The sequence below is a fragment of the Abrus precatorius genome, unplaced genomic scaffold, assembly GCF_003935025.1.
Source record: "Abrus precatorius isolate BTA unplaced genomic scaffold, Abrus_2018 Scaffold2, whole genome shotgun sequence".
NCBI lineage: Eukaryota > Viridiplantae > Streptophyta > Magnoliopsida > Fabales > Fabaceae > Abrus > Abrus precatorius.
Window position 1 is genome coordinate 9032166 of NW_020874362.1, and position 12336 is coordinate 9044501.

Genomic DNA, 12336 nt, shown 5'->3' on the forward strand with positions numbered 1-12336 from the left:
TTCTGTTATTATTGTATTAAAATAACCTGGTTGAATATTATTACCACATGACACATACCAATATGATACCTCAACCATGATTCTCTCCCTTCTCTTTTTTTTTTAGTGGCTTCCTTTTATTATTTATTCATTTTTTCATTCTCAAAATCTTGAATTGGTTACCACTCTTCTCTCTTTATTAATAGAATCTGGTTCTTGTTTCCTAATATCCTTACTATATATCACTATATTATGCTATTCAGTCACCAAAGGTTGAGACTTTAACAATGTCTTCTTCTAGTTATGCTACAACAAGCAGTACAATGTTTTATCTGTTTCTTGCTGTGCTTGTTGTAAAAGTTGGCTTTTGCTTTTCTACCAAGGTAAACTCAAACAGTGGCATCTTTTTCAAGCAATTTTTTATATGGTTATTTCTGGGTTTTGGGTATCTCAAGTGAACTGTGGAACATGCTTTGGATGGCAGGTTTATGTAGTGTACATGGGAAGCAAAACTGGGGAACACCCAGATGATATTCTGAAGGAAAACCATCAAATGCTTGCTGATGTTCACAGTGGAAGGTCAGAATTAATGCCACTTTTCTCTTTTTGCAAAATTCTATAGGTCTTTCTGTTAGTTGCACTTTTTAAAATTTTTTTTTTCCGTTGGAATGGTTTGACAGCATTGAACAAGCCCAAGCTTCTCATGTTTATAGCTACCAACATGGTTTCAGAGGCTTTGCCGCCAAGCTCAGTGTTGAACAAGCTGCACAAATTTCAAGTAAGTCAGTGTTTATCTTTCCCTTTTCCTTTTTCCTTAACTTGACCCTCAGTAATTAATGCTGCTTGATTTAGTGAGGACTAAAACTAACGGCTTCTGTGACTTAATTTTCAAATTTGACCAGAAATGCCAGGGGTTGTTTCTGTTTTTCCCAATTCTAAAAGAAAGCTGCATACAACTCATTCATGGGATTTCATGGGACTTTTGGATGACCAAACCATGGAGACTCTTGGTTACTCCATCAGAAACCAAGAAAATATCATTATTGGTTTCATTGATACAGGTCAGCCGTGTGACCTTTTGCAGAAAGTTTTATTTTAGTCTTTTTGACAATTTGATAACTTCTATGTAGCATAACTGCATTTATTCGTCGGTTCACAAGAATTTTCGCTGCCACACTTCATTTATTACTTTCTTAGCTGGGTCTCCGGGCCCTTTATTCCTCTCCTTTTATTACTAGCAGACTTAAGGAAAGTATAATTAATAGCATTGGAAACTGGACTTCAAGTGAAATAGTTACGTTTGTCAAATTCTTACCAGTAAACTCTTTCAGTTGAACAACTCTTCTGCAGAGCATTAAAATAAGAACCTAAATATACTTTGTCTAGCCAATCAGTGGCTCAAGGAATCAAAAGGGAAATTTTTTTTATTACAAATTATGTTACATTGCATCGGAAATCACAGGGAAGTTGCATTAATATTATTTTTAGACAAAACTCTCTACTTTTAATTCTAAGTATTCATCTAGAAAAACATGGTTGAGAACTTCAGGCAGCGCCATACTGAAAATGCTCCAGTGGTGTGAATGACAGTGATTAATTACTTGGATTTTGTTAATAAATGGGAAATGGGAATGATGATGAGTATAATTCATAGCCACTATTCACTGTTCACTCAGGAATTTGGCCAGAATCCCCAAGCTTCAGTGACACAGACATGCCTGCAGTGCCACCTGGCTGGAAGGGCCAATGTCAATCAGGGGAAGCATTTAATGCCTCATCTTGCAACAGGTTGTGGTGGAATGAATCTTACCCTCTATCTGTTTTCATTTTCATCTCATACCAAATGGTTCATTAATCTTCAATGGTTAATAATTTGTGCAATAGGAAAGTGATTGGAGCCAGGTACTATATGAGTGGATACGAAGCTGAGGAAGAGGGGGATGCAAAATCCTTCAGATCTGCAAGGGATAGCAGTGGTCATGGGAGCCATACAGCTTCTATTGCTGCAGGGAGGTATGTAGCAAACATGAATTATAAGGGGCTGGGAAGTGGAGGAGCAAGGGGAGGTGCACCCATGGCCAGGATTGCTGTGTACAAAACATGTTGGGATTCAGGTTGTTATGATGTGGACTTGTTAGCTGCCTTTGATGATGCAATAAGAGATGGGGTGCACATTTTGTCTCTTTCTTTGGGTACTGAATCTCCACAAGGAGACTATTTCAGTGATGCCATTTCTGTGGGGTCATTTCATGCTGCCAGTCGCGGGGTGCTGGTTGTTGCATCAGCTGGAAATGAAGGCACCCCTTCCTCTGCTACAAACCTTGCACCATGGATGCTCACTGTTGCTGCCAGCTCAACAGACAGGGATTTCATTTCTGATATTCTGTTGGGAAATGGAGCTAAAATCACGGTAAAACTTTTTAAGTCTTAATTTTTCTTTTTTTTAAATGTATTTTTTGTTCTTAAAAAATATGACATTATTTAAGTTTTTTTATATAAATTTTATTCATTTTTAGTTCTTACATTCAATAAAATACTGCATTTTTAGTTTCTTGTTGAGCACTAAAAGCATATAGTTTTTAAGAATTCCATGTACGGGACTATTTGCAGTTTGACAATTTTTAAGAATTAAAAATAAGTAAAATTTAAATAGAAACTAAATTAAAAATGTCATATATAAAATATATTTAGGCCTTAATTTTTTTAAAGGAGACAATTCACCCTGATTGGTTTTCCATGATGAAACAGGGTGAAAGTTTGAGTATCTTTGAAATGAATGCCTCCACAAGGATAATTTCTGCTTCTGCAGCCAATGCAGGATTATTTACTCCTTATCAATCCAGGTGAAGCAAGGTACTTAAAAGTGAGAACTACCCAAAAATCAATGCAAAATGATGGGTTTTAAGTTATATTTTGTTCTCCTTTATTCGCTTCTGTAGTTACTGTTTGGAGAGTTCTTTGAATAAAACAAAGACCAAAGGCAAGGTTATGGTGTGTAGACATGTAGAGAGTTCAACAGAGTCAAAGGTGCAAAAGAGCAAGGAAGTGAAGGGAGCAGGTGGAGTTGGTATGATACTTATTGACGACACAGATAAAGATATTGCTATCCCATTTGTGATCCCTTCAGCTATTGTTGGAAAGAAAACAGGAGAACGGATTCTGTCCTACCTCAAGACTACACGGTTTGTTTTGTATAATTTAATTGGTGTAAAAGTTTTTTGCATTATCATCTTATTGAAAATCATTGACTTCATAATAATTAGTTTTAAGTTCTATTTAGAATAATTTTTAATTAGTTCACTATGTAAATATCTTTACTTTGACATAGTATTTAAAATTAAACTCTCTTTGTATTTGAGAATAAAAAAATGACGTTTCTCTAAAGTACTCTTCTTAATTGTCATTCTCTTAAGTTAACCTTGTGTCCTGTTATATACTGAACAGTAAGCCAGTGTCAAGGATATTTAGAGCAAAGACAGTTCTAGGGGCTCAACCTGCACCCAGGGTAGCAGCATTTTCTTCTAAAGGGCCCAATGCTTTAAACCCAGAAATTTTGAAGGTGGCATTCTCATCAGTAGGCAATTGAACGTTGATATTTCTGCCGTTTCTTTTTATCTGTCCAATTTATAAGAATATTTTGTTTTTGTTTATCTGTCTTCTTACAAGAGCAAGATAATATCAATTACTTTTTTTTTAATTATGCCTTTATCTCTGCCTAATTCTTAAGTACTTTACACACCGATAATGAATGAGGGAGAAATAATAGTGAAGGTCATGTTAGGAAGTTTATAATAATTTTAATATAAAAGAGAATAATAATTATATTCATAAATCTTTGTGTTATCCTCTCTAGCTTTGGCTTTATGTAATATTCATTATTATTTTTTACTTCATTCGTGGACTTCTGATTGTGCTGCTGTTGCTACTTGCTATGTAGCCTGATGTCACAGCTCCAGGACTAAATATCCTTGCAGCATGGTCTCCAGCAGCTGGAAACATGTTCAACATTCTCTCAGGAACTTCTATGGCTTGTCCTCATGTAACTGGAATTGCGACCATAGTCAAAGCTGTCCATCCTTCTTGGTCTCCATCTGCAATTAAATCTGCCATCATGACAACAGGTATGGTAACACATACATCAATAATTCAATATTAATATCATTTTCCGGAGGACTATATAATAACCCTGGTTAAAGATCATTCTTAATTAGACAAATTGAAACAAAACTTTATAATAAATTAAACTTCATTTGTTAATTAATGTCGGAACAATATTAAGAAGAGAAATGCTATCAACACTCTTTCAAACGCACTCATTGTTATTGATTGAAGTTTATTGAAAATTACAAAATTATGAGTCTCACATCTAATTTAATGAGACTTCCTCATGCTTTTGCAGTTTCTAATAAATTTTAACCAATAACCAAGAGTATTATTAGAAAGAGCATGTTAGAGACTATGTTTCTAGTACTCTTCACATTAAGAATTCTACTCTATCCATACCTTGCAGTGCACTGGCTTCTTCCACTCAAGAAACTAATCGTAAATTCATTATGCAGCTACAATTCTAGACAAGCACCACAGACCCATCAGTGCAGATCCTGAACAAAGAAGGGCAAATGCATTTGATTATGGATCAGGGTTTGTCAACCCTGCAAGAGTGCTTGACCCTGGTCTCATCTATGATTCTGAGCCAGCTGATTTTGTTGCATTCCTCTGTTCACTTGGTTATGATCAGCGATCGCTTCATCTAGTTACAAGAGACAACAGCACGTGTGATAGGGCATTCAGTACCGCATCTGACCTCAACTATCCATCTATTGCAGTGCCAAATCTTAAAGACAACTTTTCAGTTACCAGGATTGTGACTAATGTTGGAAAAGCAAGAAGTGTGTATAAAGCTGTAGTGTCTTCTCCCCCTGGCATTAATGTCACTGTTGTGCCAAACAAGTTGATCTTCACAAGAATTGGACAAAAACTAATGTTCACTGTGAATTTCAAAGTGACTGCTCCCTCAAAAGGATATGTATTTGGGTTCTTGTCATGGAGGACTAGAAGATCACAAGTCACAAGTCCTTTGGTTGTCCAGGTTGCTCATGGAAAGAATGGGTTGGTCAGATAGCAATGCCTGTAAATATCCATATTAGCTTAAGAGCTTGAGGGTCTTATAGTTACTAGAACAACCATTCATACTGAAATCCTGATGCAAACTAGATTATCAATGCCAAAACTATGCTAGTTATGTCTTGGAGCAGCAATAGTTATTAAAAGTAGTATCCAAAGAGAGATGATATATTTAAGCTCTTATATTACTGAAATTCATTATTATTTGTCAGTCGTTTCAACATAATAGCTTATACAGTACTTTGACCTGAAAAACACTTAGCTAATCCCATTTTCAGTTATCGAAATTGGAAACTCTTCTAATAATTTTGGAAACTATGGCCTTGCAGAATTTAAGGGTCAGATGATTCATACATATAACTTAAATGTATCTGTATAGCTAAATAAAATATACAAATCAGTCATATCCACACACGAATAGCTGATATAGGCTTCGTTCCTCAAATATTTGTAAAGAAGTTGAAGCTCCTGTGGGGTTTCTGGACATTGTAAATTTTCTGTTTCTATAGTTTACGGGGAATTTTTTGTTTCTGTAGTTTATGGGGAATTTCTACATCTTTGGTCCCTATAATCTCTCCCTCTCCTGTACACTTCTCTGATGGCATACTGAAATTCCTATTTACAGTAAAAGTGTAACCATAATTCCAATTTAGAGTTTTAATACACTCTCTTGGAAAACCTATCATGCAATGACATCTCAGACATCCAATTATGTTTGAACTCGCAATTATGTTTTACATGGTCCGGAATCTATGCAGCTCCAATTTTGCTAAGTCACAGTTCGTTAGTTGGGCGCATAATTAAATTTTGTGCATAGCAGGGTATGTTTGTGAGACGGCTTTTGAAAGAAAAAAAAAGTTATATTTTTTAATTTTAAATTAGGAGAATTATATATCATCTATAATAATAAATATATTATTAATATATTAAATTTATGTTAATATATCAATTTATATTTTATTTTTTTTTAAATAATTTTAAATATATATTTAAAATAAAAGAAATTGTCATCTTCTTTAAAACTCTACTTTCTTATCAACCGGAAAAAATAATAATATACAAAAATACTACTAAGAAGATTGATCAAGAGAAGACATGACAATATTAGTTGAAATTTTCTTTGTTAAACTCTTGTTGACATACTAACTCGTATTGTTTTTCTTCATGTAGTATATAGGCACCTTCCTTCTTATCTATTACATAGATTTTAATGTTTAACTTGAAGACTTTTCCAACCAAGGTGGGGTCTTACACAAAATGATTCACTTCTTCCTTACTTTTTTATTTTTTGCATGGAGAAACTTTATTTATTGATAAATCAAATAGAGGAGGAGGAGTTATGGAAACCTATTCATCTATCTAAGAATGACTCTAATATCACTTATCTTTTATTTGTTGACAATGTCTTTCTTTTTTGTAAAGTTAAAAACACTTACGTATAAAATGTTACCACATTGATTCAAAAATTTTGTGATGTCTCTAGTCTTAAAATCAACTTTTGACAAATCCAAGGTATTGTATTTGGAAGGGATCTCTCGCCAAAAGCATGATATTTTCTATGGTCTCACACTTTCAATCATTTTGTTACAAATCTAGGAACATATCTTGGCTTTTCATTGATAAAAAATAGACTGAATAGATAAGTTTTCCTCCTTCACTCGAGAAAATCCACAAAGGATGACAATTTAGAAAGGGAAACTACTTAATAAAGTTGGTAAACTTTGTTTACAAATATGTCTTAACTTATATTCCTATTTATTCTATGTATATTTGATGGTTATCTCAATCTATTTGTCATTATATCAATAAGGTAGTTAAAGATTTTATTTGTCTTCTTGTAATTCAGACCGTGACATTCATCTAGTTAGCTGAAAAAAATTCTCCTAAAAAATAAGGTAGCTTCAAAGTTTGTGATATGCGAAGGATTAATATCTCTCTTGCAAGTAAATTGGTATGAGGTATTTTACAAGATAAATTTAAATTATGGGTTCAAAAAAAAAGAATAAATATATAAAAGACAATCCGTTATGGGTGACTACTGTTTGGAAAAGCATTCTAAAGGATAAATATATATGTCAACTTCTTGGACCAACAGACAGAAGAAGTATTGAAGACCAATGGTATGGTATTGAGGAGATGCAAAAGAGACTTATCCCACAAAAGCAACTTATGTTTGGCTCAATAATTTGAGATTCAACCCTTTACCAATTTCATATCTTAATTGAGTTTGAAAATTGCTAGTAATAGCAAAAGTTATATTTTTCATTTCACTTATTGGTCTGGATCTTTGCTCATTAATGTTTTGTATCACCATTGTGGTTTTACTTCCTCAAACTCTTAACTTAGATGTTCTTATGATTTTAAAGACATTAATCACTGTTTTAAATATTATTTTTATTCTAAAGAAGTTTGGTTTATCTTGAAGTGTCATTTGTTGATTTTAATTTTCATGACCTATTGCTAATTAGATTGCTACCTGAACTTGGCATAGAGATTGTATTTTCTATTTATCCATTCTTTGGTGGCTTTGGCATTGAAGGAATAATATTATCCTTGATGAGGAGAAATAAATTATCTATCATGTTTTGAATTTCATTAGATAGTTTAAGTTGTTTATTAATTTCAAACAAGTTAACCCTCGAACTCATATTTTCTCAAAAATGTCATGGAATTCACATCCTTTGACTATTATAAAATTAAGGTGGATAGTAATTGTAGGACGAATTATATGGATTGTGGTGATGTTATACAATATTATAATCATAAATAGATAACATTGTTTATTTTTTTTTATGATAACAAATTTACTCTCTGTGTTGATTTAAAAATAATCTTTTAGAATCTTCACTTTGACATATTAAAAAGTTATCATGATGTGATTTTAGAATATAAAGTTTAGAAACAACGAACCTTATATGAAACAAATCAAGATTAGTTTTTCTTGAAATATGTTTTATTTTGTAGAATATTCATCATTTTATATAAAACTTTTTTCATATATTCATATGTCATTTTCTTTGAAGGTTAATTCAGTAGAAATTAACTCATTTGACACTTTTTTTAATATAAATCTTTTTCATCCTACAAGTGATCCTCTAAATACAATTTCTAAATTTTTAGTTCTAAATAATTTACATATTTTATAATTTATTTTTTTCTTTTTTACCAAATAAAAAACTTCAAAATTATTGATAGACCCTACCAAATATTCAAATGTGTATTATACAACTACATGTTATATTTTGATTGCATTACCTTTAAATATTGTATTGTACATTTTTTTAATAATAATAAAAATAATAGTATTATAACTTGAATATAATACTTTTATTTAAATTTGATTATGTTTTTTCCAATAAACTTTTTCAAGAGATAAAATATCAATGATGATTAATTAATATAAAAGTTAGATATTTTAAGAAATAAATTAACAAAATATAAATAATTTATTATGAATATTTAATTTTATTTGAACTATTTTAGCTAATTATTTGTTAGGAATTAAAACTAAGAAATTTTAAATAAATATAATGATTTTTACTATTTAATCCATGTTCATTAAAATGAAATAAAAATAATGAACAAATAATAGATTCAAACGTATTCTACTGATTGATATTTATTTTTAGTTCAATGTAAATTTTGAAAGAAATAAATTTAACAATAAGAGTTTCAATAAAAATTTTGTTTTTCAAAATTTTATGACTTGCTCTTTTCTTTTGATAAAAAGATAAAATTAGTCCAAAAATAAAGAAGAAATTTATCTTAAAAAATAAAATATATAATAAATAAAATTTATAAAGTTTGACTAGATATTTAAAAGTGATCCAAAAGTAAAAAAATTACGATGAAGGTAAATAATGTTATTTTAAATTAAAATATTAAAATAAAATACACATAAAAATAATAACAATAAAACTTTCTTTTATAAAGGGCTTAAGAAATAATTAAAATTCGTTTCTAACTAAAAACTTAGAATCAATCTAATAATAAATAATAACATTTATTTTAATAAAAAAATACAATGAATCAGTGAATAATAAAATTAATAAAGATAAAACTCATCTTTAATATTACAATATTCTTCGATCAATCCTATAACTCCTTTGCTAAAAAATAATTAAGTTATACATTTTGTAATAAAAATTGACATAGTTTATAAAATAGTTTTTACATCTTAAAAATCATGTTTTAATTTTTATAAGAGTTTTATTACGTTTTACTCTCTTTTATCAACGTATTAACAATGTTATGATGACAAAAATTAAAATATAATAAAATACTCATAGATGGATTAAAAAATAAGTTTTTTTAAAATATAAAAATTAATTCATAAATATATGTCAATTACATGGATCAAAGATATATTTTAATCATAAATAAAAAATATTTTTGATAAACTTATCTAAAAAAATTAAAAATGAGTCATCATATAAAAAATAATAATTTTTAAAAATACTAAAAAATGTATATTTAAGTCAAAGATCATTTAATGTTAAAAAAAATACTAAAAATAATTCATATATGATAAAAAAAAATTTATTATGATTAAAATAAATATCTAAGTATATTTAGTTTTGTTTTTTTTTAAAAAAAGGTAGATATGTTTAGTAATTTTTTTCGTTAATTGATAGAAAAAGTACCAAAAATATTAACTAATGAAATTTTGAATTAATATAATAAAAATTATTTATTTATATCATGACAAAAAAATTTACGAATTCATTTATGTAATAAAGTTTGTCTTCTAAAATTTTGAGTAATAGTATAATTTGACATCTTTAGTATAATAAATATTTCATTCTTATATGAGAAAAAATATTTTTTAAAGATATTATAAAAATTGATATATCATATAAAAAATATAGATCTAATTAAATGTTTAATCTTCATAAAAGTTGCACAATCTGGATTTAGTCTTTATAAAATATTTTGTTATGATATATTTGGCATATCTCAATTGACCACGTAATCAAAATAGACTAAAAACAATAGTTTTTAAAAAAGTAGAAATTAAATTCTATCAAAAAAATTTATAGGAACTAAATCTAAATTGTGAAACAGCTTTAAGACCAAACACTTACAATAACAATCAAGTATTGTCCACTAGGTAAAGTTAGCTACATATAGAAGGTTTCAACAAGTTTTACATTGGCTCTTGAAGAATTGATGATTGCAAAGATTTGTTGCTAATCCTCATCAAAATATAAATAGAAATTAATGTAATATTAGGATGCTAACCTAGGTCGTCCCCTTGTGAATTATTGGATTAGTGATCAAATATCAAACATATAGTGTGCAATGTATTCAGAAAGCAAGTAAAAAAAGTAGGTTATGATTTCAAGTTCTTAAACAGGGAATTAAATTTTAAAGTCTAATTAATGGAATGAGTTAACCCCTAGTTTCTCCATATTGATTCTATCCTTATTCCTCTCAAGATTTAATACTCTACCCTTTCCCTGAATTAGGTTAATTAAACAAGCAAAAATTAACCCTAAATTCCCATACGAAATTAAATCAATGAATGAGCTCAAATATCTAATCTTTAGGATTAAGCAACCTTAGAATTAAACTCAGAATTAAGCAAACCAAGTTCAGAACCTTTGTTAAAAATGAATTTGAGTTTGATTAAGCAACGTCCTCTCATTCAATTCTTAACTTATTTCAAGAAATTGGGGAAAGAAGAAATTCATGGAGAAGGGTTCATATTAACATTAAAAATCCAAGAATTCAAGAATCCATATGAACTCACTAGGAATTAACAAGAAAATTAGCCTCTCATAAGGATGGGTTTCACCATTACAAACATTCAATACTCAAAAAAATAGAAAAATAAAGTAAAAGGGGAAGAAGAAATGAAAACCCTAAAATGGAGTTCTTAGGCAGTTGCCCATAACTCCTACCCTAATCCTATGAAAGTGAGGAAATGGAAAATTACAAGAAATGGTAAAAAGTTCTACCCTAAATGGTAAAAATCCTATTTATAGTATAGTTGACGCCTTTGTAGTAGTTACTATCATTCAGAATAATGTTTACGCGCAGCTCCATGAAGTTCCTCCTCTCTATAGTGATTGCTATTGTACATGAAAGTAGTTACTTTCAATGCGCGTAATCACTATTGTCTACAATAGTAAACATGTGCAACATGATTCACTTTAGGGCTCTCTGTAGTGTTTACTTTCATTCACGATAGTAAACATGTGCAAGTCTGTACCTCTCCTTAGCTCTATAGTGATCATTATTGCTTCTCAAAGTAGTTACTATGGCCTGTTCCTTAGGATTGACTTGTTGTAGTGATTACTATAGTGTATGAAAGTAGTTACTTTCACCTCATATTTTTCAAAGAGCCAAAAAATTCATAAAATTTGTTTGAAATTTCTTGCACAATTATCAAATGATCAAATTTTTTAGGATCAAACACTAAATTAAGACCAAAAAAAATTATATATAAATTAATATAGTTAAATGTTACAAAATTATAATAAAAATATTAACATTGATATTGTATTCATTCTTTGGTAGGATAAAAGTTAAAATATATAATTAAATAAAATTCTTCATTACTTAAGAAAAAAGTGGTATGAAGATAAAATTGAGTTATAATACATTTATTTTTTTCAACTAAATTTGGTATATTGTATTTTTTTTAAAATCATAATTGATTAAAAATTTGACATATTTATGAATTAGTCCTTAAACTTAAAAGAAAAAGGTTTAAATGATACTTTTATACATATACGTGACTCAAATTTGTAAGTTAGTTCTTACATGTGAAAAATTTAAAATAAGTATCTATATGTATATTTATTCTTAATTTAGTCTCTATCGTTACTTTCCAACTAAACAACATTTACAAAATTTTCCTATGTGTAGAACAAATCTGGCATGTTAAGTAGTCATTGATGGGGGTACACAACTTAGTTGTCACAACATGTTAAGAAAAAAAACCCTAAATTGAATTGTGCTCACCTTGCTTCCTTTGCTTGCCTCTATCATTCTAAGTGCAATAGAGTAAGAAATAGAGACTACAACAAGCATTTCTACTCTGAGGAGGAGGAATGAAGTATCATTCTATAATTTTGGGGGTCAAGTAAAAATTTATATATCTTAGACTTCTCAAAATTCAGTTAGAAGGTTTTGTAGGTGTCTAAATTTCAAAGTAAGTTGTTATTTTGGTTTTTCATTTTGTTTTCCTATGGTTTTGTCATCTTGTTATGCTATGATGTAATAAAA

The 12336-nt window shown here is 29.4% G+C and overlaps 1 protein-coding gene across 1 annotated transcript; it reads left to right on the forward strand.

The window, feature by feature from the left end:
• Nucleotides 1-151: 151 nt before the first annotated feature.
• On the forward strand, nucleotides 152-5321 carry LOC113858834 (subtilisin-like protease SBT3.5). Its single transcript, XM_027491603.1, has 11 exons — nucleotides 152-362; nucleotides 464-558; nucleotides 660-757; nucleotides 882-1040; nucleotides 1656-1767; nucleotides 1864-2389; nucleotides 2728-2822; nucleotides 2919-3161; nucleotides 3424-3538; nucleotides 3917-4100; nucleotides 4539-5321. Exons 1-11 carry the CDS (start codon nucleotides 267-269, stop codon nucleotides 5099-5101), a joined length of 2286 nt encoding a protein of 761 aa, XP_027347404.1. The 5' UTR covers nucleotides 152-266; the 3' UTR covers nucleotides 5102-5321.
• The last annotated feature ends 7015 nt before the right edge of the window (nucleotides 5322-12336 follow it).